Source organism: Myotis davidii, unplaced genomic scaffold (assembly GCF_000327345.1).
Source record: "Myotis davidii unplaced genomic scaffold, ASM32734v1 scaffold637, whole genome shotgun sequence".
Classification (NCBI taxonomy): Eukaryota; Metazoa; Chordata; class Mammalia; order Chiroptera; family Vespertilionidae; genus Myotis; species Myotis davidii.
The window spans coordinates 125,918-151,281 of NW_006289494.1; the positions used below are offsets into that span (position 1 = coordinate 125,918).

Below are 25,364 nucleotides of genomic sequence, written 5' to 3' on the forward strand. Positions count from 1 at the left end.
CGAGTGCCCTCTCACACTTTGGAACCCCTTGGGGGATGCCAGACTGCTGGTTTCAGCCTGATCCCCACAGGCCAGGCCAAGGGACCCCACCTGCTAAAGGGACCCAGCTCACTCCGCAAACACCCTTCAAGCCCCGGCGCCCCCACCTGCTAAAGGGACCCTGCTCACTCCGCAAACACCCTTCAAGCCCCGGCGCCACCCCAGGCCGGCTGGGGAGGAACCGTAGGAGGTTGGCTCCAGGACATGTCCGGCCAGTCTCGCCCAGTTCCACCAGACACCTTGTAATTAATTTACTTTCAATGTGCACAAGTCCGTGCACCGGGCCTCTAGTTTTCATATATTCTTTCTAATTAGTATTTCTGGTTTCTTTGGATATATTCCCAGAAGTGGAATTGCTGGGTCTTGAGGCAGTTTCATTTTTAAATTTTTGAGGAAACGCCATACTGCTTTCCACAGGGGCTGCACCAACAGTACATGAGGGTCCTCTTTTCTCCACATCTCTGCCAATACTGGTTGTTTGTTGATTTATTGATGATAGCCATTCTTGATAGGTGTGAGGTGATATCTCACTGTGGTTTTAATTTGTATTTCTCTGATGAGTAATGATGTTGAACATCTTTTCATATGTCTGTTGTTCTCTCTGGGGAAAGGGGCTGAAAAACAGTAAAACTTCAGCATAATGATGTAAGTAGAGACCAAAAAAATCAATCACATATAAAGCAGGTGGACCCTTGCACAGTTAATTAAGTGAGAATAAGTGCTAGCTGAGGGACTGGCACAAATTGGGTGTTATCTAAATCTTTGCTTTCGTGGTTACTGCAGGGTTACTGTCTCTATTTACTGTGTCTTTTAAACTAGTACTTGCATGACATCATACTTGATTCCATATGAATTCCTTTTTCATTTTTGGGGGGAGAGGGGCTCTTTTTTAATTTCATTTTATGCAAATGATCTAAACCTACAGCTTTCTAGGTTATACTTTAAAGCCTTAATACTGAAATAGTCTTATTCCTTACCCCTAGTAGCTGCCTGTCACTGCAATTCCTTGGGGTTTGGAAAATACAGGATTTATGCTAAATTTGCCTTCTGTAAGAATTACATCCCAAGAAAGGAAGTTGGAATATAAAACATAGGTTTGTATCATGTGCTCCAGTGCTTGGAGTTCATTCCCACATTCCTGTAGAACCATGGTCAGCAAACCACAGCTCATGAGCCACATGCGGCTCTTTGGCCGCTTGAGTGTGGCTTCCACGAAATACCACGTGCGAGCATGCAGGCACAGTGTGATTGAAACTTTGTGGCCCATGCGCAGAAGTCGGTATTTTGTGTAAGAGCCGGTATTTGGTGGAAAAGCCACACTCAAGGGGTCAAAGAACCACATGTGGCTTGCGAGCCATGGTTTGCTGACCACTGGTGTAGAAGATCATGTATATGATTAAATAGGCTGAGACCTTGTCCTGGCTGGTGTGGTTCAGTTGGTTGAAGCATCGTCCCATACACCAGGAGGTCACAGGTTTGATTCCAGTTGAGGGCACATACCTAAGTTATGGGTTAGATCCCCAGTCAGGGCATGTATCTCTCTCACATTAATGTTTCCCTCTCTCTCTCTCTCTCTCTCTCTCTCCCTTCCTCCCTCTCTGAAAATCAGTGGTAATAAAATAATTTAAATAGACTGAGACCTTCATTGCTCTCTGAGTATATTGCTTACTAATTATGCTACATGAAGTGATCTTCCTCCTGCCAGCTGTTCTTGCTTATTTAAAGGTTTTGCTCTCCATGTTTAATTATCCAGCCTTTGCCTGCTTGACAGCTTAAGAGCATTAAGAGCTTAATCTTTAACAGCTCAACCAGCACATTTATATATTGGCAAATAAAATGAACAAAATAACTTAAAAGTTTCTTTTTAAAAAATCCTCCTTAAAAGCAAAAAAAAAAAAAAAAATGGAATGGGGCTATATCAAACTAAAAAGCTTCTTCACAGCAAAAGAAACTGACAAAACAAAGAGACAGCCAACCAGATGGGAGATGATATTTGCAAACAGTAGGTCGGACAAAGGTTTAATCTCCATAAGAAACTCATAAAACTCAACACCAAGTAGCAAACAACCCAATCAAAAAGTGGGAAGAGGACCTGGAAATACATCTTTTCCAAGGAGACACACAAACAGCCAATAGATATAGGAAAAGATGTTCAACCTCAACGGCAATTAGGGAAGTGCAAATCAAAACTACAATGATATACCACCTCACACCCGTTACAGCAGCCATTATCAACAAGACAAGCAATTACAAGTGTTGGAGAGGTTGTGGGAAAAAAGGAACCTTCATTCACTGCTGGTGGGAATGTAGATTGGTACAACCACTATGGAAAGCAGTCTGGCGATTCCTCAAAAAATTAAGAGTAGAGCTACCATACAACCCAGTAATCCCTTTGCTGGGATTACTCAAAAACCTCAAAATCATGTACTCACAAAGCTATATATACCCCTATGTTCATTGCAACATGATTCCTGGAGGCCAAGACATGGAAACAACCAAAGTGTCCTGTAATAGAGGACTGGATAAAGAAGATATGGTAAATATATACACAATGGAATACTATTCAGCCATAAGAAAGGATGAAGTAGCACCATTTGCAACAACATGGATAGACCTTGAGAACATTATGCTAAGTGACATAAGTCAGTCAGAAAAAGCCAAGAACTGTATAATTTCACTCACATGTGGGATATAAAACTGAAACTCGTGAACACAAACAGCAGTGTGGTGATTGCAAGAGGGAAGGGGCCAGAGAGAGAAGGGAATCCTAATATATGGTGAGAGGAGAAGATTTGACTTAGAGAGATAGAGAGTCAGAAACATCGATGAGAGAGAAACATCGATCAGCCGCCCCCTGCACATCTCCCACCGGGGATGTGCCCACAACCCAGGCACACGCCCTCGACCGGAATCGAACCCGGGACCTTTCAGTCCGCAGGCTGATGCTCTATCCACTGAGCCAAACCAGTTTCGGCCACCCCAATAAATTTAAATAAATATTTTAAAAATCCTTTTCAGTCACTGTTTAGTAACAGGAGACAGAAATGTATTTTGATTCTGGATCCAGATAAGAAAAAAATTTGGCAAGAGCTGGATTATTTGGGACATATTACTGATAATAGAGAACTATAACAATAGTGACTGAAGATATTTACTAGAGACAAGTCATTATGCAGGAACTAATTGTGTCAGGCAGGATCCATTCAGGAAAACAGAAACCATTTCAAGTATTTAAATAGGGAAGATTTAATATAGGGGATCAGTTAGACCAGTGGTCGGCAAACTCATTAGTCTACAGAGCCAAATATCAACAGTACAACGATTGAAATTTCTTTTGAGAGCCAAATTTTTTAAACTTAAACTATATAGATAGGTAAATTGTTATTAACTTAATTAGGGTACTCCTAAGCTGGCCTGTGCTAAAAACGTCCTCAATCTGATTGAGGTCGTTCGCTGAGGTCGACCCCTTCCAACTCTCCCGTCCACACTTGTCTTGTATACTTGTTTCGCCTATCTCCTTTCCGAAAATCGACTTCTGCACATGGGCCACAAAGTTTCAATCACACTGTACGTGCGCACCCGCATGTGGCATTTGGTGGAAGAGCCACACTCAAGGGGCCAAAGAGCCACATGTGGCTTGCGAGCCGCGATTTGCCAACCACTGAGTTAGACATTTGTTAAAAGGCCAGAAGAACAAAAATGGAAAGGTGTTATTAACTCAGAGAGTCAAGGGAAAGAAACAGAAGGAAGTGGTGCCACCAGAAGGTAAGAGCTCAGAGAAGGGGCCACCATCTCGGGAGCTACCACAGCCTCAAGAGCTGAGGTCATTAAGGCAGAACCACTGCTTCCTGCCGTGGCACTATGGAGAAAAGGACATAAGCACTTCAGAGATGCTGCCAAGAAATAGAAAGGAGTGAGAGTAGAGGGAAAGGGCTACTCCCCTCTTCCAACCAGCTGATGGTCACCTGTGGCTCCTATTGGCAGAATCTTTACAAGGGGCAAAGGACCCTGGGAAATGTAGTATGGACAGTATAGGAGGACAGGCATAGATCTAATAGGTATATAACATGTGCATTACATATCCACTTTCTGGATGCATAGTTCTTGCTTAATTACCATTTGTCTCTGCTTTCCTTAAAGTGCTTGTTCACTTTGTATAGAAGCTATAAGAAAGATGAAGGTCAACACAAAATAAAAGTAAATTTCAGTCTGTTGTTATTCTTTAATAAATAGTAATAATCTACACTAATAAAGAGAAAGATGCAAATTGACCATACCTTTGCAACACCTACCAGCCAATTAGGGGTGAGTATGCAAATTAACCCAACAAAGATGGTTTAATTTGCATACACAGGCGCTGAGCGGCCAGGGGCGGGGTGGGACACAGGCGTTCTGCACCACCCCTGGCCACTCCGGGCCTCTGGGCAGTGTGGGAAGGCGGAAAGGCAGCTCCAGGCCAGAATGAAGGCAGAAAGGCGGCTCCAGGCCGGAGCGAAAGCAGTGCTGGCAGCCAGGGGAAGGAAGGCCCATTTTTACACGAATCTTCGTGCATCGGGCCTCTAGTAATAGTAATAAATAGCAAAATATGTGAGGAATTGCATTGTTGGTTAAATGAAGATATACTGGTTTTCCTGGGTTTGTTAGAAAGAATGTTACCATAGATTTTCTCTACTCAAATGCATGTCACTTGCTGGAGAGAATTGACCCAGAAATCAATGGGAACATCAAATATAGAGAAACAATTATATGTTGGTATAATTAGCAGTCTAAATTATTTTAAGGTTTTGAACTGTTCATATCATTTCCTTACTTAAGGGATAAGATTCAGAAACTTGAGTTTCCAAGTCTCATGAGAAATTCTGACAACGTCTTTAGCAAATGGGTATTTGTAAATGTTTTCATAATTTATTATTTATTATATCTTTTTTGCATAATATGCCTAGTGTTTGCGGTGTGGGTCACAGAGCAAGGCAAAATGTTTCTGTTTTCTAAGGAAAAGACAGACCTGACAGTCAGTAAGAAAATAGACTTAAACCCTGATAAACTGTAATCATTTGTACTCTTTGCAGAGTAAAAGGAACCATGTTCATTCAGATGAGATGTGCATTTGAACTGAGTTCAAGAGGGCAAGAGGGTCACCTGCTAAAAAAGCCATCACTTTCTCCCTTGGCGCCCTTTTGGTAACTATGCAAATTGAGAGCCAGCCATTTTGCCTTTGTTACCAATGTTAGACAGCATTGCCTGTCAACAGAAAGCAAGAGGTAATCCTCTCCTTTCCAAAGGAGGCCAGCCGGCTTCAAAGGCCCAGGGGTTCTACACCACCACTACGACTTTCCCAGGGAGTTTACAGGTCTGATGTACTCATGGTTTCTGATGAAGCTTAGATGTAGGCCGGAAGAGGCACACGGTGAATGTGGCACATTTAGCTTGTACTCACATTAAATATTTTGTTTACCCTTAACTAACAACTTACCAAAGATGGACTATGTGAAGTCTTCCTAGAAAAGGACTAAGGATTAGGTTTTTAACTTCTCTCTCATCCCTAGCCTGCAATATGATTTGACACCTGGAGTCACTAAGTTATGGGTTCCAGTAGTTAAGATGTAGGCTTGGGAGCTAGAGCACCTGGTTCTAACCCGGCCCTACTATTTCTAGATCTATAACTTTGGGTATGTTACTTACTCTGTGTCTCGGTTGCTTCATATGTAAAATGGCAACAGATATCTCCTTCATTGGGATTTTTTTGAGTATTAAATAAATTGATATGGAAAATTAGGAACTCAATCAATCCAGGTTAGCTTTTATTTGATTTGGGGTTTGGTTTTAGTTATGTCTTAGAGAGACGAAGAAAAATATTGGAAAGTTTATTTTTCCAACTCATGCTTTATTTTCAGTATGCAGATCTGAATCGTCATGTGGATGCGTTGAACGCATGGAGAAATGCCACTGTGCTGAAGCCAGAGCACAGCCTGGCTTGGAACAACATGATCATACTCCTTGATAACACAGGTACAGAAAGGTGAATTACATAAGTCAGGGGAGTCGTTTCATGGGGCAGTACTACTGAGTAATTAGGAAATGTAGATTTTTGGGGAGGGTTTTGCTAGCGTGTGCTAGAGTTGTTGTTTTTAAAAATTCTGATGGGATTTAATATTTTGCATTACAAAATGTCTATTCTTCTAGAAAATGGAGCTTCCTTTGATATATTAGAATATAAATGTCTGGGGAAATGATACTTCACTTAAAATTGGTGTTGAGTCATGAAGGAAAATGTGTGCTAACCTCTCATTTCTCTGAAGCCTGTTCTCTAGCAGCACCCAGCAGCTAGGACGCTGGCGGTAACCAGAGTGAGCGGGAATGCTCTGGGCCTGTGCAATGGGCAGTGCTGGTCCATGCTCCATAGCTCATGGGCTCTTCTCAAAGCAGATGCCCTCAAACCTACACTCAGAGATTCTTATTTTAGATATAATGCTAATAACAGCCTTGGCGATCCAGTTCCTTAGCCCTTGGCAGACTTGATCCACTAGGAGACACTCTGCTCCTCTAGTTTTAAAAACTCAAGCACCTCGTAAGAAATGGTAGTTTTCATTTGAAAGAAACTAAAGCAAGCCAGTGAGTAGGCCATCTAATCAGTGTGGATAAGAGATACCCACTTGTTTCTAATGAAGGCATAGAACATGTCCTCCAGTGTGATACCTATTCCATTAGTGAAGTGTTCCTGTGATGTTCTTATTCGCAGACTTGTTTTCTCTGATTTGGGTACAATTGGTATCTGGGAGAAAATTAAAATTAGGTTTCATACAAAATTTAATCAGCCCTAACCGGTTTGGCTCAGTGGATAGAGCATTGGCCTGCGGACTAAAGGGTCCCAGGTTCGATTCCGGTCAAGGGCATATACCTTGGTTTCGGGCACATACCCAGTAGGGAGTGTGCAGGAGGCAGCTGAATCGATGTTTCTCTCTCATCGATGTTTCTAACTCTCTATGCCTCTCTCTTCCTCCCTGTAAAAAATCAATAAAATATTTTAAAAAAATTTAATCAAAAGCTGTTTCTGTATTATGTCAGAATGCTACTGGGCTGCATTGGCTTTGCAACTGATAGGATCGTGTGTGTGTGTGTGTGTGTATTACACATTTACATTGATTTTCTTAAGTAGTTTATTCATAATCATTGTGTCTAATGTACATAAACCTCTTAGAGAGAGACCAAAATACTAGTACGTGTTTTTCCTTTTTTACTCGCAGGTAATTTAGCCCAAGCTGAAGCAGTTGGAAGAGAGGCGCTGGAATTAATACCTAACGATCACTCTCTGATGTTCTCGTTGGCAAACGTGCTGGGAAAGTCCCAGAAATACAAGGTGTGTAAACTGCAGGCCGTGATTTCTTGCAGTTAATGCCAGCATCTGACAGAAACCATAAATGTTACTTCTGCCCAGTTAAATTCAGAATTAGACCAAAACAGGGGTAGCAGTACACCAGTGTGGCTTGGTCAGTTTGCTTCCTGGAGAAGTTGCCCCAAAAAAGGATTTGCAGGGTCAAACTCTGTGTTCTTTGTCATCAGAATTCACTACCATTGCTCAAATGTGGGGAGGGAGGAGAAGCCCCCAAGAAGAGTTGAATCCTAGCAGATGCCCCAGCCCCGCCCTGGCGAGAAGCTGTGAGTCAGCCCCTTGCAGTGGGGCTGGAGCTCTGGGTTGAGATGTGGGTGACGTCTTCCACACTAAAGGAATAACAGCCCATGGAGCATGAAGGACTGGTTCTTGCTGCTTCCAGCTGTTTCCTCATCGAGAGTTAAGCTATAGGTAATCTGCAAGGCCCTAGAAATTCCTGACCAATGGAAAACCCAAGATATTTTATCCGGGCTCTATCTAACAGGGTTGGCCAGGAGTAGACTGTGAATCCAAAAAGGTGTGTTGAAGAGGACTCAGTGTTGCTAATACTGATGATCTCAAGCTTTAATTCTACCAGAATCACCAAGAGAGAGTGTTACAATGCAGATGTCCACCGTCCTCCCCACGAGAAAGACTGTTGGTCGCATAAGGTTGGGATATGCATTGTTAACTGGCATCCTCGGTATCTAACACAGATGTTACAGAACACACTTTTAGAAGCAGTGCTTTAGTCCGTTCATGAGCGAAAATTTTTCTTTTAAAATTGTGGGCCACATCTGATTTTAATCGCACTAGGCATAAAGGTAGTGATTAATTCATACTTGTCCTATTACTTCTCCTGTTCTGCTCATTAGGTATTGCCAGTATAATTTCCTATAACAATAGTAACCTATTTCTTGCATTTCTCTCATTTTTGAATGTCAGGTGGTTTAATAGCTTCAGTATACATTTTAGCATTTCTAGATTTTACTCCAGAGGTGACTTTTTAAAGGGTTGTTTTATTTTTTACGGATCTACTTGTGTAGAGGTGGGGGTGCAGAAAGGAGGTGAGGTGTGTGGGTTTCCCTTCTAATGACCTTTCCAGCCATCTGGTCAGCCTGGGGCATGTTGGGGGTGTCCTGGGACCACCTGCAGCGAGTCTTCATGATTCAGCTTATGTAATCATTGTATTGATTTTTCTATCATCCTATCGCCTATGAACAAAAATTTATATTCAGGTGACAGAACCCGGGGTTCATTTCGCTTCCAGTTCACATTGTTCTTTTTCCTAGATAAAGTAGAAAATGCTCCGTATAAAACAGAATAGACATGCGTTTCTCATTCTCTACACATTTTGCACCCTAATTGGCTAGGCCAGGGCACTGAACCTAAGGTGAGGAAACAGAAGATGAAATCTGAACTAAGGGGCTTCCTACGAACTCTTCAGGAGCTGCCCAGAGGAGGGATGCAGCGGCACAGTATGAGCCGTGGGTCAGCCACCACGCCCTGGCTTCATATATTTTTTAAATTCAAGATTTGGAATTTTAAACCACTGTTTAGGGCAGCCGTGGGCAAACTACGGCCCGGGCCGGATACGGCCCGTTTGAAATGAATAAAACTAAAAAAAAAAAAAAAAAAAAGACCGTACCCTTTTATGTAATGATGTTTACTTTGAATTTATATTAGTTCACACAAACACTCCATCCATGCTTTTGTTCCGGCCCTCCGGTCCAGTTTAAGAACCCATTGTGGCCCTCGAGTCAAAAAGTTTGCCCACCCCTGGGTTAGGGTTTTCTCCCATAGTAATGACAACTGTTGCTATTGGTCAGCCATTGTGGCCTGTTCCTGCAGAGCCCCGGGCGGGCAGCTCTGGAGAGGAGGCCAGGGGCAGGGTCAAGGGGGGGGGAGGGAAAAAGGGGGGGAGCTCGTGGAGTACACTGAGCCTGGCCTCCAGCTCGGCACGGTCCCCGCCCCGGACAGATGTCTGCTGCTCATGCAACTCCCTTTCCACTAAGCATTTGCTGTTTTAGATTCTCATGAACTTTTGATGACTCTTTAGTGAGCCTGGAGCCTTTTTGAGGTCAGAGTCTTCAGGCCTATTTTTCCATCTCCATGGCTGTCCAGTGTGCTATTGAGCGTTTATTAAGTGCCCCAGTAGTAATTGTGAAATGGCTGAATGCGTCTCACATTGGGCTCTGAAACATTTAAGCTTCCAGAATCTCTTTTGAGACTTCGACATGCAAAGTGTTCTCATTATTATACCCCTGTGATTACGGGACACCTGTTTATGCGAGCAGCCCTTTTTACCTAACAGCAGTCACTTAACCAATCCTTAGTTTACTCATCTGTGATGGGAAAAATGGTGATAGGAAAAAATGCACAAGAAGGTAATTTATAACTATTGAATGGTATATATATATATATATTTTGTATATTGCATATATATATATAATAATTTTAGTTCAATGATTATTAAATGAAATTCAAGGATAATTAAAGCCAATTAGAATTGATACTACTTATTGCCATTTAATTTCCAATTTATGGCTAATGTGGTACAGCAAAAATATAAGAATAATGTTTTAGTGCTTAAAATACGGCCTCTCGATCTAATTCCTCTTTCTATATTGCCTGATCCACTGACGTTGGAGTTTAAAAGCAGATTGTGTTTATAGAGCAGTTTCCCCAATTCCAGACGTTTATGCCGCATCTTCATGAATTTCTTTGGCCACATCTACCTATTACTTGTTTCATGATTTACTTAATTATCTTTATTTAAATTTTTAACACAGATAAATGTATTAAAGTGGAAACATAGTATTGCTGTAAATATAAGGTAACTGAAAATAACATAATTTTTCTAAATCTCGGGTAGCTACTGTTGCTGGCCAAGGCTCTGACCCTGAGGTTGGCCTTCTTGTAGCTTCAAAGGGAGAACAGCAGACGTTGAGGCTGTGGCCCCCAAATCACCAAACAGAGACTTTTGTGTGGGATGAACGGGAAGAAAGGAAGGCAAATTAGAGGGAACTGCTCACTTCCTATGTGACTTGTGGTTTCAACTTAACTCTGGACTGCCTACAGCACGGCCCTGGTTGGAGCAGGCTCCAGGATGTCCCTTTTGAAACTCTGTCCGTGGCTGAACTGACCTCTAACTGCCCCCTCCTCTTCACCTAGACCAGTGGTTCTCAACCTTCTGGCCCTTTAAATACAGTTCCTCAGGTTGTGACCCAACCATAAAATTATTTTCGTTGCTACTTCATTACTGTAACGTTGCTACTGTTATGAATCGTAATGTAAATATCTGATATGCAGGATGGTCTTAGGCGACCCCTGTGAAAGGGTCGTTCGACCGCCAAAGGGGTCGCGACCCACAGGTTGAGAACCAATGACCTAGACATAAAGACCTTCGCTTGTTCCTTCGTAAGGCCTTTCTCTGTCTCACATGTTGCCCTGAACCTTTGTTAAATACATCTTGTCTAATGCACTTCAGAAAATAATAATCTTTTCCCTTTCTGTGGATGGAAAAATATCCCTGATTTAAAATGTGAGTTTATTTATTTATTCCTTGGCATAAATCAGCATGTTACCTGGGTCTCTCAGCACCCACACACTTCCACAGAAGATCAGTTTATAAACAGTTCCTTGCTCTCTGGAACAGGGCATTAAAAGGCCTGATCTAAAAGATGAGCATTTCATGGGCTTTGAATGCCCACAGACGTTTGTAATCTAAAGAGGCCTCCGGCCCAGCCCTGCCTCTCAGGGCGCACATACAGTCCCAGGGGCCAGGGAAGCCTCCTTTTAAGGTTGCCCCAGTGCTCTCTGAGAGGGAGGGTGTCTGGCCCACACTCACCGTGCCCCCCAAACCTGCTCTTCCTCCCAACACCTCCCTCATTTTCCTATTTTCCCATTCCTTCCCACCCAGCCTCCTCATCACCCCCCAGGGTTCACGCCCTGCCTAGCCAACAGCAGCAGCCCCTAATGGGGCATAAGCCGTTAGACCCTCCCTGTGCACAACCCCCTGAACACCCCTGACCTGACTTCACTCCATGCCATCTTGAATGATGCCCACACTGATGGGCATTTGAGAAATCAGTTAATCAAGCAATGGATCCAGCACCCTCTGAGAACTCCTGACCTGACTTTTATCTCTGTCAGCTTTCTCTCGTTAGCACATCGGGCATGTCCAGGAGCATTTTAAAGTAGATTTAGATTCCCTGGCTTTCTTATTTCTCAGATTTTAGGTTTTAAATGGAAATATTTGAAAATCAACAGAAACAGCACTGCTACTTAGAAACTACTACAAATCTATACAATTCACCTGATTTTTTTTTTTTTTTTTTTTTTTTTTTTAAAAAAAAGTTTTTTTTAAAACCTTTCATAAAGAGCGGGAGAATCCTAGGCTTCCTTGAAGGAGTTTCAGCTTTTAAACCCTGGAATGTGGGCGCTGTGTCTGAGCCGAGCTCTGAGAGTGATGTTTGCCGGCATCCCGTGTGCTGTTATGTTGAGTCTTTATCCGTCCCCCTTGGATGACATTTCTAAAATACACACGTTCTTCTGCCACTTCTGTCGAAAAGGTGGTGGTTTCAGAGATGTTTGCCCAGCTTCCCAGCCTGTTCCTCAGGAGTGCCGCAGGCCATCATGGAGCAAGGCCACTAGGCTTCCTACACTTTATGAAGTGCTAGGACCTGCAGTGGGAAGCCCACCTGGGAAAACCCGCCCAGGGCACAGATAGGAGGGGCAGACCTGTCCCCAAAACACAACTTCGTTGAAGCCCAGTGTTTGGCACTGGCGAGAGCGCTGGGTCCTTTGGGAACAGGAGGTAGGTGGCGGGAATAGCTGTCCCCGGCAGGCGTCAGTGGGAACCATCAGGCATCTTTATTTCTCCACATTTGGGTAGAAAGGGACCAGCCAGCCAGCCATGGCCAGTGATGATCAGGGAAGCAAACACGCGGCCGTGCTGCTTCTGACCCCTTTGGAAGTGAGTTCTACACGAGGGAAATGCAAATCGATAGAAAAATCAGTTCACGCACATCAGGGGCATTTGGTCATGGTCATATTCAATAGGCGATGGCTTAGGTGACAGGCGGCCGCCTCTCCCTCATTCTCTCTGCTCATTTTTTCCAGCTGAAGGGGCTGCTTCTGGGTTGTGAGCTGTTGGGGGAGATAAAAGGGCCCCAACTCCTACCTTGAATACCCCGGAAATGAGTTCCTTGATGCTGACTGAAAATGACACTTTCATAGGTGTCTTCAACAGTCCAGCCCTTTTCAGTCTTTTGACCTTCCCTCGCCCTCCCCTGCACCCTGAGCCGCTACCTGCCTGAAGTCACAGAATTCCAGCCACTTCATTAAGGCAGGTGGCAGAGCTCATTAGCATATTCATTTTCTCTCTTCAGCCACCATCGCTTTCCATTGCTCCCACTCCACTAATGATGGCCCTGTCACCTCTGCCCTGTCACACGCTTCCCCGATGGCCCTTCTGTGCCTCTTCTCTACAGGGTGTGGCTGTGCTGGGCTTGCCGGTGCCTCTGGAAGAAGGATGAAGGGGTACCAAAACGGCACACTAAGGTTCGAAAACCATAGGCAATAAAACTCTGCATTGGTTTTGTATTGTGTGCATGACCTTTTTATGTATTTCATTTCTTAGGAATCTGAAGCATTATTCCTCAAAGCAATTAAAGCTCATCCAAATACCGCAAGTTACCATGGCAATTTGGGTAAGGAAATTTTTCAATTTGAATCCTATTGACAGTCTATGTAATTTTGATGAAATGGGTGTACTTCTGTAAAACTGATATTGGGAGAGTAGTTTTTTTCAAACATAGCCTGTATCATCCTTTCAAAATGTGTGTGGGCTTTGTTTTTGTTTTTTAAAGAAATTATACTAAAATGGGAGGCAAATAACAGTCTAATTCACAGATCTTACTTATGAGACTAGAACAGCCTCCAAAATCATCCACTCTGATGATGGAACTCGGATTTTCTTTCTTTATGGAAGGACTTTAGGAATGTTAAACAGGTGTGCTGTGGAAATTTGCTGTCTGACTTACAGCCTTTTCCCATCTTGCATCGTGGACCTTCCATTCTAGCCTGTCCTCCACTTTCTTATGTACTCCAGTGCCTTAGCTAGAAAGGCATTTGCAAAGATTTGTTCCCTAGAATTCCTTTCTTCCATTATACATCTCAATAACTAAGATTTTGGGAGCACAGTGGATTGATGTTTAGAATGTTCAATCATGTGACTGTTTTTTCACCAAATCTGTTCCCTGTAGACTCTGTAGTCATGACCCATGCATAGTTGCTCTTCTGCCCGTTTAGCAAGTTGGTTTTTCCTACAAAATCATTTATAATCTTCAGAAGCTTGCCATTCTAATAATTAGATTTACTTTAACTATCACTCTAGGGTCAGACCTTGATGTGAGCGCCCTTATTTTCAGCTGGCGACAAACAAGCTCTTATTTTGGGGGATCTTTATGTAAATAGTCAGGGCTCTGAGCAATGAGGGAGCCCGCCCTAGCTATTCAGCCTGGCTTCCTGGAAATTTCATGGGAGGGTTGAGAAACATAATGTACTCTTCCTTTTATTCTTTATGTAATAATGTTGCTGTAGGGAGACGGCTTGTGCCTAGTGATACGAAGACCCCCAAGACTAACTGGGGGTGTTTCAACAGACAGTCACGGGCAGTGTGATTACAGTAAATAAAGTTTGTGGTACAAGCAATATTATTTTAAACAATCATTTTTGAAAACAGTTCCAGAGGCTCTTCAATATTTTTTTGTAGAAGTGGTTGGGAACACTGCGAGTTATTCAGAGCATTCCCAGTGAAACGCATCTCTTGCTATTTCAGCTGTGCTCTATCATCGTTGGGGGCATCTAGACTTGGCCAAGAAACACTATGAAATCTCTCTGCAGCTTGACCCCACGGCACCAGGAACTAAAGAGAATTACAGTCTCCTACGACGAAAGCTGGAACAAATGCAAAAGAAAGATGTCTGATCCTTTTTCTTCCATTTGGTGTGTGTTTGAATGCATGAGGAATATCACTAATATTATATAGTTACGTTTAAACATTTAAAAATCTCATGTGTTCTTTTTATTCTGTTTTTTTTTTTCCTATGAAAACAAAGACATGCAAAAAGATGACAGCACCAGCAGTATACTCTTAAATACGTGATGTGGTTTTTGCATTGGAGTTGTATTTTTTCAGACCATTCAGATATAAATCCCAAAATTTCCAGAATGAAGTCTTTCTTAATTAAAAAGAAAAAGAGAAAAATATTATCTCATCAGCTTACATTAGAATTAACCCTGCCTTTGGGATGTGAACCGTGTTGTGTAGACTAGCACTTATTAAACATCGGCTGTGAACAGGAAATGACAAGCTGATTCCTGCAATTTATATAAATATCAAACGTGTCTGTATATTAGGCATTTTATTTAATGACAACAAAGGGTAAATTAAGATTTTCGGGTTTTTTCATCTTTTTTTAAATATAGTATGAACTTCATGTGTAAGGAAATATATTTATGTGTATTTTTATGTTCTGAACAGGGCAAATAATTGAGTGAAGAATGGAAATGTTAACATCTAGTACATTTATATACTTTTTCCTTCAAAGGAGGAAGTTCATTCCTGCAACACTTTTTGGATTCTCCCAACTCCTATAGTTTCATAACACAAAAAATTGTGTAGCATTCTACATGAATTGTTGCTATTAATAGAAAATCCAAGCTATGCTATAGGCAAAAGCAGGCAGCCTGGTGTCTTTATTTGTTATACCCAGCATTAAGAGGGCTACACATCTCTGTAAGTTGCTTTTTTACTGTTTTTAGCTGTAAAGCAGTTTACCATCTGGCTTAAGGGAATCCCAGTCATCACTATATTCAGAAAATGCAAGATGTGTATTTTCTCTCAAAAGAAGCCACATTTGGGGAGTTTGTGGTATTTTTAAGAATTGGATTATTTTTCTATTTTATTTGCTCAGAATAATCATGTTTGTCTTGTTTCATCCTTCTATATATACTGTTGACCTAATGATTTATGCAATCTCTGTGATTTCTTACGCAGTAAAATTATTGCACACATCCTGTCTAGTATGTGGCTTCTATTTGGTGTTATGGACCATTTAACAGAATCGGTTTTGGGGGGTGTTTTTTTACCCAGGTTGAGAGGACTGGGTGAATAGATCCCACATTGAGATGAATTTGATTCTCTACACTCCTTCGGGGTGCAGACCCATGTAGTTTTGTATATCAGTAAGTGTAACCTACTGGTAAGATGGTTCAGTTACATCAGAAAACAAAGTGCTGTGTTTCAAACAGTTCTTAAATGGTCCCAAAATACCAGTAACAATTTATAGATCCCTTAAGGGAAGGAGCTGTCTATTCTTATTTAGGTTCTTATAGTGCTTAACATGGCAGATAACAGATACACTATATCAGGGGTCCTCAAACTTTTAAAACAGGGGGCCAGTTCACTGTCCCTCAGACTGTTGGAGGGCCGGACTATAGTTTAAAAAAAAAAAACTATGAACAAATTCCTATGCACACTGCACATATCTTATTTTGAAGTAAAAAAAAACAAAACGGGAACAAATACAATATTTGTATTTGCATGTGGCCCGCGAGCCATGGTTTGAGGACCCCTGCACTATATGGTTGTTGATTTTTTTTTTAAAAGCAAATTTCTTTAAAACAGTACTTCTCTTTTGAGGGTAAAGAAAAAAAATATGTCCTGTAAAAGCTCCTCTAGGATTCTTTGTTTCCCCTCTGATACTAAAACTTCAGTGTCAAATCGAGACGTGCAAATCTGGGACTCCAGCCGACAGAACAAACCCCCTTCGCTTTCCCCACTGTCTCCCGGGGTTGCATTGCAGCTGCCTGCCTTCTTTCCATAGAAAACAGTCCTGAGTCTGATCGATATTTCAGGAAGTCTTCAGCTCTGCAGAGTGTGGCAGTGCAACGTGCTGCCTCTCTTTTTCCTTCCTTCTTTTTCAACTTCAAAGCAGCACCCTCTTCATTCCTTGGTTTCCTTCTTAAGGAAACTGAAGTGGGAAACTGTATCCCAGTTCCCCTCTTATTTGGCATCTTCTTAAATTGTAATGTTTTTATTGCTAATCATCGTCGAGGTTGGGTAAGGGAATTTCAAAACAAACATGGCCTGGGCCGGCGTGGCTCAGAGGTTGAGCTTCGACCAATGAACCAGGAGGTCAAGATTCGATTCCCCGTTGGGGCACGTGCCCAGGTTGCGGGTGAGATCCCCAGTGGGGGCGTGCAGGAAGCAGCCAACCGATGATTCTCTCTCATCATTGGTGTTTCTATCTCTCCCTTCCCCTCTGAAATCAATAAAAATATGTTTAAAGCCGAAACCGGTTTGGCTCAGTGGATAGAGCGTCGGCCTGCAGACTGAAAGGTCCCAGGTTCGATTCCGGTCAAGGGCATGTACCTGGGTTGCGGGCACATGCCCAGTAGGAGATGTGCAAGAGGCAGCTGTTTGATGTTTCTCTCTCATTGATGTTTCTAACTCTCTATCTCTCTCCCTTCCTCTCTGTAAAAAATCAATAAAATATATTTTAAAAAAAATATGTTTAAAAAAAACAGACATGGTGTGGGGAGTTGCCAGTTGGGGAAATCTGAGATTCCTAATCGTCATCCTTCGCCTCCCTGAGAGTGAGCATCATGAAACCCAGATGGCTATCTGGGGTTGTTCTTAGTTTAACATGTGTTACTGCTACAACTCTTCCCTGTTTTAATGCAGTTTTATATTTCTTAACTAGAGGCCTGGTGCATGAATTCGTGCACAGGTGGGGTCCCTCGGCCTGGCTGGCCATCAGGGTGATTGGAGCCATCTCGCCCAGTCCAGGGGGAGGGACTGCGGGAGGTTGGGGGTCAAACCCAGGGGTAGGGAATGCGGGAGGTTGGCTATGGGAGTGCACTGACCACCAGAGGGCATCTCCTGCATTGAGCATCTGCCACCTGGTAGTCAGTGTGCATCATAGTGAACAGTCGACTGGTCGTTCAGTCAGCCGGTTGGAATGGTCACTTAGGCTTTTATATATATAGATTGTGATGAAAAACACATAACAAAATTTTCCATGTTTTTTTCAATTAGAGTTCACCCTGCACCCAGTGTCCCCAATGGTAACATCTTGCATGACTGTAGTACGTTACCACAGCCAGGACATTGGCATTGATGCACCCCCCAGCCTCATTCAGATGTCACCAGTCTTACATGAACTCATTTGCATGATTTGCTCCGTGCAGTTTTTATCACACGTGTAGATTTGTGCGGTCACCATAGTGAAGATACAGAACAGTTCCATTACAAAGGATCTCTTGTTATTACTTTTTTCAAAATATTTTCTTGAACACTGACAGTGTGCTAGCAGTGCACTAGCTGCTGTGGGTACAATGGGAAATGAAAACAGATGGGCCGCCCAGCCAGGAATGGCTCAGTGATTGAGCATTGACCTACAAACCAGGAGGGTATGATTCGGTTCCCGGTCAGAGCACATGCCTGGGTTGTGGGCTTGATCCCCAGTGGGGGCATGCAGGAGGCAGCCAGCCAATCAATGGTTCTCTCTCATCATTGATGTTTCCATCTCTCCCTCTCCCTTCCTCTCTGAAATCAATAAAAATATATTTTAAAAAAATAAACAGTAATAAAACAGATGGGATTCCTGCCCCTTGGGGAGCTCACAATTTAGGTTACCTCAACCTTCTTGTATACCTGATGATGCATGCTGGTGTAGACATCTGGGACTAAGCTATTGTTAACAGCCCCCTCTCCAGGGACTTCTTGGGGAGTCGCTCATTCATGTTTCCATTTGCTGCTACCTGTCCAAGTGTTGCAGGTTGTCAGGGCATTTCTTTCTGTGTTGAAAATTCTCCCTCAGTTTGTAAATATGGTTTTTCCCCCGGAGGCAATGAAACAGAGAATCATCTCAAATTTTCTTGGTCAGTATCTGCTTCCTAAGAACAGATATTGGTTCAGCTGCCTTTGCCTTCTTCTTTTGACCTCATATTGATGTAAAAACTTTGCCAGGCATCCAGGGAAAACAGAGTTCTGCTGAGACAAGAGTTGAGTAACCCTGATTTTCAGTAAAGTGAGACATTTAATATTTCTGGGATCATTCATAAATACCAAATGTTTATTATCACAATCTCATTTTAAAACCCCACACAGTCTTGTCTTAAATGGTCTCTCTCAGCTCTAAATTGCACCAAGAAGATACTCCCTCTGTCCCATAATAGTAGTAGCAAACGAAAATAAATATAGAACGCAACGTTATCAAAAAACTAGATTACATAAAACAATAAATTAAAAATAGTACTCCTAATTTTTACTTGAGTGTTCAGATAGATTCTGGATTTTTCAATAACTTCGTTACTGCATTTTAAACTTGTAGGGAGGATCCCTTGGCTGCGAAGCTTTGCTTTCCCTGTGTGCGTGAGCGTAAAATTATTGGAGCCATCGCTCTTCATTGCTTCTAGCATAACTTGTTGAAGTGACAGAAACGTATTATCCAGTATTTCGGGAGAAATACTATCAAAGGCTAATATGGTGCCTCTTCTGCTAAGAGGAATATGTCTAAGTTTTTCAAGTTTTTCTCCATAATCTTTGCATTTATGTCCACAGTTTTGTTTTTTCAAAGAATCAACATTAGCATAAGAATGAAATTAGAAAAATAGTTATAATCTGTAATAACTAAATTAACCTAAAAATTGAAAGATATGTCAAAACAAATGACAGATGTCGTGAAACATTGATCTTGATCGAAGGCTTCCCAATTTTGCGCTGCAACATAACTTACAGCTGCATTCGCCAATAATTCCCGTTTAAATATTCACTTGCTACTGTTATTATGGGACAGAGGGAGTATTAATTTTGGTGATGGCCTCTCTCAGGATGACGTTCCTCACAAAATGCGGATCAGAGCTGACCGCTAGTTCAGAGCAGAAGGAGCAGAGGTCCCCTGTGGGACAGTTTGGTTGCAGTGAAGCAGACAAGGAAAGAATGGTGGAGACAGGAGCCCAGGGGATGCTAACAGATATTACAGGTCTTCGCGTGTTCTTCTCTTCTTTTCTTTAAACTTATGGGAATCGCAGTTTATATTTACATTGGCTTTTTGAGAGGAATCGAATTGGAGTGGAGAGAGACTTCTCCTTTGCAAATTTCTGCATTATGTGAAATAAGTTTTCTTTCTAAATAAAGGAACATGTGTGACAGCACAGAGAAATCTTTATTCACGAGAGCCATGGATGCGTTTGTAATAAAGCTGTGATAAGGTTCCTCCTGGGAAAGAAACACCATAAGGGAAACTCAGGTAACCCAGGTGTTTGCTAAATTGCTTTCCCAACAGACAAGAGACGCTGAGGAGACTCTGGCCCCAGAGCAATGCTGAGTGAAAAGAATTGGGGAGGCAGCGTTTTTCAGATTATTGGCTGAACTACTGGAGTGCAATACAGACTCCTCTCTGAAGCGTGTCTTTAAATCGTCAGTGAATTCTGTGTGCGCTGTGACTCCCTCTTGGTGGGTGTCTGGAAATAGCTGGCATTTGGGTACACAAAGCTTGAATGTGCGATGAAAGCATGTTACAACTGGCTTTGAATCCCATTTACTAGTTGTATGAACTTAGGCAAGTGTAGTGCAGCGGTTCTCAACCTGTGGGTCACGACTCCTTCGGCGGTCGAACGACCCTTTCACAGGGGTCGCCTAAGACCATCCTGCATATCAGATATTTACATTACAATTCATAACAGTAGCAACATTACAGTTACGAAGTAGCAAAGAAAATAATTTTATGGTTGGGCCACAACATGAGGAACTGTATTTAAAGGGCCAGAAGGTTGAGAACCACTGGTGTAGTGGGTTGAATAGTGTCCTCCAAAATTCACGTCTACCTGGGACTTCAGGACGGGGCTGTATTTGGAAATAGGGTCTTTACAGATATAATTAGTTAAGGAGGTAGAGAGGAGATCATACTGGATTTAGGGTAGGCCTAAATCCAATGGCTGGTATCACATAAAAAGAGAAGGCCATGGCAGATGGAGGCAGAGATTGGACTAATGCTGCCACAAGCCAAAGAACACCAGGGAGCCACCGAAAATTGAAAGAGACGAGGAAGGATCCTCTACTGGAGCCTTCAGAGGGAGCTGGGTCTTGCCCTCACCTTGACTTTGGACTCTGGCCTCCAGAACAACATTTCTACATGAAGCCACCCAGTTTGTGGTATTTTATGGCAGACCTAGGACACTAACACAGCAACTCAGCTTCCTCATCCATAAAACGGGGTGGAATATGACCTTTTGCCCAAGATGACTGGGAAGTTTAAATGAGACCAGTTATATAAAGCCCTAGACCCGAGCTTGGCACATAATATTCAGTAACAAATGATAACGCTCACTTTTCATGAGGTTTTTATCCTGTAAGTAACCTAGAAACAACCTCAGATTTAAATTGTGATCACTTATGTTCAGAGTCTGATTAGTTCAGGAAGTACTTTAAAACTGTTACACTGTTTATCAAAACTGGCTTGAACATCCTGCATTTCCAGTCATTTTATTTTTAAATATGTGGCATTTTTTAAGGACCAATAAAGCGTTCTGCTTCCTGCTTGTGATAAGTGTTTGAGAAAATGTTTTCCCTGTAGATTTAAATGGAACTTTTATTCATTATTTAACTCATTAGTTTTGTCTCAGCAGTTACATTTTGATAGCATTAATGTTGATGAATAGACTAGAGATTTGTCTTGAGGAATATCAAAATGCTCATTTCTAGAGCTTTCTGATAAAGTATGTGGATGACAGCGTTTATGCTTTTACAGTCCTGGTATACTGAATCTGCTGACATCAGCAAACAAGGTGATAAGGAGGACAGAGCAGAGACCAGGAGGGAGAGATCTATCCTGGGGCCAGCTTCACAGGCATAGGTCATTTTTTTCAAGCTCCAACAATTCAATTAAATACAAACATTTCCAATCCTGTCTGTAGTTACCAGGAACCTGAGATGAGTCAAGCACTCTATGCCTCAGTTGCTTCTAATAAAAATAATGGTAATGGTTGTTGCTTTTGTTGTTAATTTCTTCTCTATGAAATGTGAGGGTTGGACTAAACCAGGAGTCTTTAAACATCATTAGGTGCTTAACCTTTATTACTTTTAAAACTAAATCTTATACAGAAGTACACTTTAAAATGTATAAAAGTGAGATGCTTATGTAAACACTCATTAAAAAATCTGTGATGTGCCCGAGCCAGTTTTGCTCAATGGCTAGAGTGTTGGCTCGCAGACTGAAAGGTCCGGGGTTTGACTCCAGTCAAGAGCACATACCTCGGTTGCAGGCTTTAATACTCATTAAAAAAATCTGTGATGTGCCCGAGACAGTTTGGCTCAATAGCTAGAGTGTCGGCTCGCAGACTGAAAGGTCCAGGGTCTGACTCCAGTCAAGAGCACGTACCTCGGTTGCAGGCTTGATCCTCTGCCCTGGTCAGGGTGCTTTCTGGGAGGCAGCCACTCTGATGTGTCTCTCTCACATCAATGTTTCTTTCTCGTTTTCCCCCCTCCCTTCCACACTCTGAAAAATCAATGGAAAAATATCCTCGGGTGGGGATTAACAACAACAATAAAAATCTGCTGTGAAATGTAAGAATGTTTGAAATTCCGACTTTTGTGTAAATAAGAAAATACGTTGAATGTCTCTAGTCGTGACGGGGCCTATTAAGGTGGTAAAGTGCCTCCGACTGGAAACGTAAATTCTGCTCTGCCATTCCTCAGGGTGAAACCGCAGAGAATAGGAGGAGAACAGGAAACCACATTTCTCCCTCAGACCCACTGATGTCATAATTGTCAAAGAATCCCCTCTGCTTTCCTACTGAGAAACCCTATTCTGGAAAAGCATTGACTGTCAGAAGCCTTGCTGTTTGCAACCGTCAGTAAGAAGGAGACATCCACTCTACCTGGAGGGTCCAAGTCACTTTGACACAGACAAGCAGGCTAGGTTCCCAGGCCAAATACAGAGCTCCATGTAAAGGGTTTCTGGACATACCTGTCTACATCCTTCATAACTTTTAGTCTCCAAGGACAGGACACAGGGCCCTGGGTCCATCCTGCGGTGCAGACCTAATGTTGACCCTCTGCCCTCTTTCACCTCAAGCCTTTGAAACACTTTCCTTTAAATTCCACTGAACCTGCCCCACCCGTCCCCCTGCCACCCCAGTCTCTGAACTGTCTGTCTGGTGAGGCATCTCAGGGTTCCTCTGATGCCCAGTCTCCCCCACTGTAACAGGCCAATAAGACTGACTTTGTCCAATAACGGCTGTGTGCTAGGGGTCTCAGATTGGGCCAAGACAGGCCACATGCCATCATAGGACCTTGGTCAAGCCATCTAACCTCTTTACCTCATCTGGAAAGTGAAGGAAATTCTCTACCTGGCCTTTACAACGTGGGAGTAAGGATCATGTGATCATGTATACAAATGCTCTTCATGGACAGAACATCATCGGAACTAGCACTTTTAACAAAGAGGTTCAAATGTAAGAGAAATTATTAGTCCAGATGACATACATTTCAGCATGTACTACCCAGCGTCCCTGTTTTAACCCTCAGGTTTCAGGTTCACCTGGATATGCATTCAAAGACTGACAATCATGATGATGGCAGTGTGCCCTGGAGTGGGTTATTGAGCCCCTTGGAGCCATATGATATGTAGAATGGGAGGGATAATATCTGCTTCATACTGTTGTTCAAAGGACAGAATGGAAATGTATAGTGCAAAGGCATATAAGAATATTTCATATGTATTAATTTCCTACACTGACAGTTCACAGGAATCAAGCTACATTTCACTGTCGGTCTACATTTCTAGGCACCAGATAAGCAATATTTCCCTTTAAAAAGTTACTGTTTGGAGAGCAGGCCCAAATAACTTGATCCTAGTGTTAAGAAGAATAGTAGTAGCAATGTTACAGGGTTAGAGTTTGGATTTGCCTTTTTGCGTTGTAATTAGCTTTGTTCATGGTGGAGGGCATATTTGGTGAGTCAGATTACTTTTTCTGGGAGTTCTTACAATTGTGCTCCTATTCATGATTAAGGATTTAGTCACCAAAACTAATAAAACAATCTTATCTAGCACTTCATTTGAGTCCTTGTTATTCCTAAATTTACAGAAGATGGGCAAGAACAGCGTCGACCATCTCATCTATAGTTGCTTGGAAAGTTTCATAGACTTTTTAGAAGAGATGCTGAATATCTTTTGTGGAGAAAAGGGCAATGCCTTAATTTTAAATATCTGAGAGCAGTTCACTTAAATCTTTAAAACATTAATTCCCAGAGATACTAGACTGAATTGAATGTGAATGAACTTAGCTTCATGAGGTTGGTCTTGTCTAAGACCATTAATTTCTTTGCCATGGAAATTGTTTAGCAGTAAGACCTGTTGTATTAAGTAAAACAACTTGACAAGGTAATAAAATGTAACCCTGCTGCTTGCAAATTGAATAATTTTTTAGAACTAGGTTTAGAAATGGAAGCAAGCAATCCAGTTAGTTGCGTAATTTATTTTTTGTACTTTTTGCATAATTAATTATTTGCATAATTTATTTTTTGCACACTGTTTCTAAATTAGCTGATTTAATGGATCCCATGTTTAACTGGAAAGCCTTTCTGTTAAGTTTGTATTGATTTACATAGGGTAAATGATCAAAAAGTAAACCAATTAAATAAATATTACTGAATACCTATTCTGCGCACCATGGTTGGAAGGGCAGTGTACTGTATTTAGTCAAATACAAATTAGGCATCTACCTTCTGACACCGAGGTCTGAGAAACAGAATTTGACAGCTTCCTGCTGGGACTTAGATAACAAAAAATGGCCAAACGGGATGATTCCGGTTAAAGATCATTTGCTAGCTTCAGTTATTTCAGTTGATAAAGGAAATGTTTGTTGAGTTTCGAAAACAGGCGTATCATTTACCAGCTGCAGAACCCTGAGCCTGGAAGATGTGGGAAATTGTAGATGGCAGAGCAATGGACCACCATGAGCAGGAAAGAGCTGGCGGTGGGCGAAATCCTTATCAGGCAGTGACTCACCTGTACCATTTGGATGCAATCTGACCACCTGACGAATCACCTCAGTAACTAAGCCCTCCAGAGCAGTTGGCTCAGGAGGGCTCCTGGGTAACCCAGCAACCCTAAACTGGCAAGCCAGGGCCTCTTCCAAACTGACTGATAACTTTTTGGGAAACTCTGAGGTAGTCCCCACCCCTGCGTTTGCTGGGCAGCCATGTGTGCTGTGGCCGCGCCCTTGTGTGTGCCCATGCCATACACGCGTAAATCCTGTGGAATCTAGATCCTGCTCCAGACTACCCGAGCTAGAATCTGCACTTTTTAAATTTTATTTTTCAATCACAGCTTATATTCAATATTATTTTGCATTTAGAATCTGCATTTTTAAACAAGACGTACAGTTCATTCACATAGACAATACGGCTTGAGAGTAACTGGAGCAAATCTTCAATAAACCATGGTTCTCCAACTTGAGCGTACAGCCGAAGCACTCATTAAAATGCGCACCTCTGCCCCCACCCCCACCCCAGCCCCCCTCAGAGCTGCTGGTTCAGAAGGTCTGGGGTGTAGCCTGAGACTTTGCATCTCTTTGTTCAGTAGCTGAAGCTACTATTCTGGGACCACATTTTGAAAACCACTACTTTGAACTCTTTGGCTATGAGGGTGTTTTTGTTTTTGTTTTTGTTTTTACAGTTGACTGATGACTTCATTCCACAGAAGCTAGTGTATGCGTGTGTTTGTGTGTAGCTGATGTGGTGCATGCCCTCCTCCCCGCACCCTTCCCCCGTCCCAACCCCCCAGGTGCTCTGGGTCACACCTGGAGCCGAGGCCGGCCTTGAGCGCCCGGGTGGGTGTGTGAGAACTTACCTGTCTGCCCGGCGCCTCACCTGTGCGCC

At 42.4% G+C, this 25,364-nt stretch overlaps 1 protein-coding gene across 2 annotated transcripts in view; it reads left to right on the top strand.

Moving 5' to 3' along the window:
* The window catches only part of TMTC4 (transmembrane and tetratricopeptide repeat containing 4), a 55,670-nt gene extending 40,182 nt beyond the window's left edge, over window positions 1–15,488 (top strand). The window contains exons 14-18 of one of the 2 annotated variants that reach the window (XM_015562784.1): window positions 5,934–6,048; window positions 7,284–7,396; window positions 13,053–13,122; window positions 14,253–14,419; window positions 14,533–15,488. In XM_015562784.1, the coding sequence (XP_015418270.1) occupies window positions 5,934–6,048; window positions 7,284–7,396; window positions 13,053–13,122; window positions 14,253–14,401 (447 nt within the window). In that variant the 3' untranslated portion in view covers window positions 14,402–14,419; window positions 14,533–15,488. Of the gene's footprint in view, window positions 1–5,933; window positions 6,049–7,283; window positions 7,397–13,052; window positions 13,123–14,252 lie in introns of both variants that reach the window. The other variant, XM_006761964.2, reaches the window with a different exon arrangement.
* Window positions 15,489–25,364: the final 9,876 nt, after the last annotated feature.